At 44.0% G+C, this 6,000-nt stretch overlaps 1 protein-coding gene across 1 annotated transcript in view; it reads right to left on the reverse strand.

Annotated features, from left to right (window-relative positions):
• The window catches only part of T265_12636 (hypothetical protein), a gene marked incomplete at both ends in the record, with an annotated part of 49,983 nt that extends 44,213 nt beyond the window's left edge, over nt 1–5,770 (reverse strand). Inside the window, 2 exons of the mRNA XM_009164718.1 lie at nt 5,137–5,404; nt 5,454–5,770. Of these exons, the coding sequence (XP_009162982.1) occupies nt 5,137–5,404; nt 5,454–5,769 (584 nt within the window). The remainder of the gene's footprint in view (nt 1–5,136; nt 5,405–5,453) is intronic.
• Nucleotides 5,771–6,000: the final 230 nt, after the last annotated feature.

Consider the following 6,000-nt stretch of genomic DNA (forward strand, 5'->3'; position numbering starts at 1 on the left):
CCAGCTGAAACTTTGGAGGATGTTATTATGCTACAACTCACAGCTTAGAATTGGGTGGGGATTGCCGGAACCGTCAAGACTCGATCTGAGTGATGGGCGTGGGTGATGCTGAATCACAGGTGACAGTGCACAGGGGGAATTGAAATAAGGTGGGGAAACTCAACGAGTTTGTTGCCACCCGTCATGCTTTTATCAGTGTACTCTCACCACCCCCTGGCGGGGAAACACATGTGAGTATAGAGTGCTCAAGAATGAGAAAGAAAAATGGGAGTGTTGAACTTAAGTTCAGCATATTCAGCACACGCGCACAATATTGCGGTAGGTCATTGTTTGACTTGATAGCCCACGCTATCACTTAGCCACGGTTTTTACACTCTGGTCATCTTTGTTCTGTCCCCCTGTCTCAATGGTAGCTGCCGCCTTATTTACCTCCGCGACCTGCCTTTTCCAGAGGCTGTTTGTCGTTTGCCTGTTCAAAATGACTGATCTGTTCTAATAGCCTGGCTTTCCCGCGACCAGAAGAGATGTCTGGTAGCTGTGACTCTTTATTGTTGCAAAAACCGCAATAATGACTACCTAGTGGCACGCCACCTTGCAGATCTGGTAGCACGCACTAGGGATGAAAACCTCGTGTGGTAGTCGGTACGTCTTGGAGGGCGTGTTGCCCCGCTGCCTTGCACCATGGTGCGTTCGTATGCCTGCCACCCTCCAAGTAGCCTATCGCAGGTGGTCCTGAGTATGGCCTTTAATTCAGGAAATCAATAAAAGAGCACTGTTGTTTTCTGTTTGTTGCTGCTGGGCTGGACTCGTCCCGAATGTGTCATCTGACTGGCAGGCCTGAAAGCTACTGACGATGAAAAAATTAAAAAGAAGAAGCTGGCCTCCCATCTGTTAGAATAATAATTCATTAAAAATAGTCCGGAGTCCCTGTGATGTCCATGGCTTACATCCACGTGCGGAGCTGTAGCCGCCCTTGTCTAATTGGTGTTTTACCACACCATAGCCCACTTAGTCCACCGAACAAAACACAAGCACCTATCGACTGCTCTCAGGAGCGAACACATTCAATTAGAAAAATATGTACATGGAGGTTTCTAACTCTCCGTTACCAGCGTACAAGACTAGTACCCAAAGGCCTTTATCTGCCCTGCCCCACCTGTTAGCTTTAAACTGAAAGCGTTGCTTTGGGGACTGATGACTTTCTCCTGGTGCGGTCCAACCAATGTAATAGATACAATATTAACCAGTTCGTCATCTCGGAGGTTCACTCCCATCAGTCTTTATGCGTTTGATTTCTCTAACCACGTCACCGCTCTGCGCGCTTGTACCTGCTTCTTCTAGATCCCGCATACTTTAACATCGTATGTTAGCAAACACGATCTTTGGTCGCTAGTCTATTGAGTACATTCCACCCGTAGCCTATCTCAAATAATCACGTCTACTCCAATCGCGGTAGACGTCCAGCATTTCTTTCTACACATATTAGTGCATAATAACCCACATGATGTCTCCTCAATCCCACCATGCTTTACTAACCTTTTCCCATCCATTAGCCTTCCTAAGCTTTGGACTTCTGCAATACCCAATTTGGACGACCAGGTTGGCTGTTATCCACTCCACCTGGCCCATGATCTACATCCACGTAATCCCCAAAAGTACCAAACAACTTGCGCTCTTATATCGGCATCGTTCCATCTTGTTTTCTTGACCAGCCTGGAAAGAATCCCGTTGCTCAAAGAATCGCACATCCCGGTTCAGTGACCTTAAATGCGACGTCCGTTGCGGGTCTGTCCAAGAACCGAAGTATGTCAGGCCAATGGTTGCACGGCACTGCTACACCCGGTTTCATAGCAGCCCGCAACTATTATCTTCCTTCTTCCGATTGCACCATCTCGCCCTCTCGTTCCATAAACTGCAATTACGGAGAGCCTCCTTCCCTAACCCAAGCTGCCTCCATGAAATGTTCATTCCGATCTGCTGGAACTTTCGTTCGAATTTAACCGTTTCTGTGCGTCTGTGCTTCCCGCAAAATCAGTAACTTTCTATACAATTCGCTTTCTGGCTCGTGTGTTGTCACCATTTCACTCTTCCAAGGAACTGTTGCGCCCAGCTCCACAGAGAGTCCCTACAGTTTAACTGTACACCACGATACCAAGATTCTTGTTACCGTTTATCTGCTATCTTATTCCCTCCATTTCATCATCCCCACATTTTGTGACCCTGATCATGAGCCCAACAGTCCAAGCCCACGAGGCCTCAGCGGTCATTTTAGGTTTTAGTCCAATTCGAAGGGCTGGATGGTGCCACCTCTGCTTTTTCACCTGATCTAAGGATCTGGTTCCACATTTTCCACTTTTTGCACTTTTCTAGTTATGTTTTGCGCAGGCTGCTCCTTGTTTTGCCCTCCGTCGCTTTGTTTTTGCCCGCCACCTTCAAACACTTGCGATCCGATCTTGCCCGATGTTCTCTTCAGAAACGCATAGTGCCTTGCTTCACCATCTGTGCCGTTTCGGTGTTTACCATGCCTATTACGGACAATGCTCACCTCCTGTGGCGCTGTCCCTTTTCCTTACTCCCCATTGTTCTCACGATTCCCGCCAGTCGTGCTTTCATTCTGAGTGTGACATCATAATCATGTGTAACAGTATGCCACCCACAAGTTGAGGAATAAACGTTATTATCATTATTATCGTTATTGTCACTAGGGTGTATTCAGCAAAACCTTCCTTGCACTAATTGAACAAAGGTTGGTTATTGTGGGTATTTTTGGCCCTTATATTAAACAATCGATGGGGAAAATGCTCGTGACCAGTTTTGCTACTGCTGCTAAAGCATATATTCAGGGGCCTTTTAGAAATGATTATATGGGTTAGAATAGTTTGCGCACATGAATCGTGTTGGGCTAAAAACTTGATCTTGAGTAGTAAATACCTGGACCTTGTTATAGGTAGAACGTTGCCCACGGGTAAAGTTTCACTGAAGCAGTTTCCATAAGAAGAGCACTTGTTAATTTTCTGAGTTTTGCAATTTCTCCGTGATCCAAAACTCTTGGTAGCATTTTTAAGATGCCACTGTTAGGAGACGGTGATCATAGGGCCTTTTATTTTAGTCTCGACAACGATGAATATTAAATATAACAGACTTGTGTCACAGAAATTGAATTATTGATCAGGAATTTCAGGCGCACAGAATGGAACAATTGTAAAAAGTTTCCTTAAACGATCAGCGTAGGGTCTTAACCTAATTTATAACTGACCGAACATAACTAATCCAAACGTAGCTGGTAATATCAAATTTACTTTTGCTTTATTTTGGAATATTTACCTGGGAAGATTCAGCGAGTTCACTTGCAGTACAATCGTAATCCCCATATTTCATGCCATGATAAATTTTTTGGGCAATTTTGCTTATGCTCAATATCGAGGGTCCAGTCTGTCAAAGGATTCGGTCCAAGCTTAATTCTGCAGTCAATAATTATAGAATTTATAACTTTATCAAGGTTTCATGTTGACTGAGTGCGTTTTTTCATCAGTTCTCACAAAATAAAAGTTATTACGCTGTTGTCGAAAGAATTTTATCTAAAATGTGACTAAAATATTACAAATACGTCAAAAAATTTCTTGGTGTCATAAAGCATTTGCACCCACAACCTTTTCGACGCCAGCAATGACCTCCAATCAGAAGGTTTTTAAAATGAATACCGCACTTTTGCTGCGGATTTTCAAGATGGCGTTATCGTTTTGCAGATGCCACTTCACCGCATACGGCTGTGACTGCGGGGACAAACAAATCGTCAGTATTTTGTAAAAAATATTAAGTGTTGTAAAATGCGTGTTTTTTATTAGCATAAGGCTGCACAAGCCTTTCCCTCGAAACTGAGCAGTGGCATTTCCTTCGGCAAACCGCCTTCCTCCAGAGCCATTCAGATTCTGCTCTAAGAATGTGCGGTGAGTGCGTTTTCTTCCGCTATAATTCGTTCTTGGGTTAGGTTATGCACCAAAAATTAGCTATCATCACTGAATGTTAAATAACCTTTAAACACTGGACTTGACGCCTTGGAACCCCTTTTGACATGACACACCATCCTGAAGATTGCCGAAAACACTTCGATAAATCACAAATGATCTTGTTTTGCTTCAGCTTTCGTGGGTAGTTTTATTTTCTGAGTTTTCATATACCTTGTGTTCTACGTAATTTGTTGACTTATATGTGGTTGACAAAATTTATAACATTGAACATCAAATTGCCTTTATTGAGGGACCCAACCGACTAACTTGTTAACCACATTCACACAACCGTTCTGCACGGGGATCGCGTTGTGTCAGCTAACTGGATGTTATTCCAAAAGGTCGCACTCAAAAAACCTTGTCTATCTTGTCATAGAGCACAATGTGACCACTTTATGGCACATTCATTCGGATTTTTCATGAACCGTAGGCGCTTCTGAGTCTATCGCAGACGCACATGCAGTTTGCAGATGACTATAGTTTACCAAATTAAGGGGATAAAAACACTCCATACGCTTTACAGCAAAGAAGCCTAATTGCTAGTGACATTTTTGACATTACACTCCGTAGCCACGAATTGCCCACGGTTGGTGTGATGTGCAAGGATAGGTGGCAACAGCAAACCTATCTTACGCTGAGGAACAGCCAGGTAACAGTTGAAGATCCAACTACGCTTACGACCGCTCAGTGTATTTAACCATCAGCATAATAAATACACTGATATCATTACTGGAATAACAACCACATACATGGTTCAACATTGTTGCTTTGACACAATAATAATATGGGTGCTTCCGGGTTCACCAATTTGATGAAACACTTAATATCCATGTGGCAGAAAGCAAACATACCCCAGCAAATCGTGTCATAGATTTTGACACAACAAGTTTCATCAATTATGGTCACACACAAAGCCATAGCGCAAACTTTTTATCCGTTAGGCACGCAAAATTATTTAACATTCGTTTCAAATGTAACTTCCCATTTATCCGCTGTGAACCATGTACCACTGCCTCATTAATTCCGGCTGTTACTATTTCGACCGCCGGAAAACGGTAGACTTTGGAACATAGAGTCAAGACTTGAACATGGCATATCTGGCCAGTTCAGTAAGTGATAGGTTACGCACTGAAGACGGTAGCCATGAAGCATGGGCGCGATTAGGCCACTTTTGCCAATGACACTAATTATTGATGAGTTGAGCCCCGAGTCCCCATCCAGGAAGGTGGCATTTGCCCACCCGACGGAGTCTTTCGAGTACTGCTTTAGTACTTCGTCGCCAGATCTTATACTTTTCACCTCTCGGCCGCCTCTACTCAGCACAGGGCTGAGCAAGAATAGCTCTATCAGGCAGACGATCTTCTGGTATGTGGAGTAAATACCATAACAGGCGTAACCTATGAAGCCTAACTCATCCATTGGGGAAGATTCCCTTCTCCCCAGGACCATCCGGCATTGCTAATCCGATGTTCAAACTAGACCTGACAAATTCCCTGGAGAAACTGAATTTAAAACACAGACACCTTCTATGTGACCCCTGCGCATAAAGGCCACGTCCGGATTCCATAAAGCAATCATCAATAGAATCACGGCAGTGTAAACTGTACTTGACAGGCAAACTGACGTGACATCGGCGCCACAGGTGTAGGCGGTTGGTGATATCAGCTTCTCCGAGTTGAGGAATTACCTCCTCTTCAACCAGTCCACCGGAGCGAGTAGGGCAGCCCAGGTAGGCCAATTTATTTGCCACACCGATTAGCTCGTCTGTAGGCCCTTGGATTTGATATCACCCTATCTTGTAACAGCGGTTTAAATTTTACAGGTGCAAAGCTGACTCCAAAGCGTGTAGCAGAGTTATATGGGTTACTTAAAATCATTAATATTTGGAGAGGAACCCAAACAATAGATGGCAGTATCCTCCGCACACTCAAAGTTTTTGAGCGAGTGCGAAATGTCAAGCAGCATGTCCATGGAAAAGTTGAAAGAAAAAGGT

This window comes from Opisthorchis viverrini (assembly GCF_000715545.1).
Source record: "Opisthorchis viverrini unplaced genomic scaffold opera_v5_8, whole genome shotgun sequence".
NCBI lineage: Eukaryota > Metazoa > Platyhelminthes > Trematoda > Opisthorchiida > Opisthorchiidae > Opisthorchis > Opisthorchis viverrini.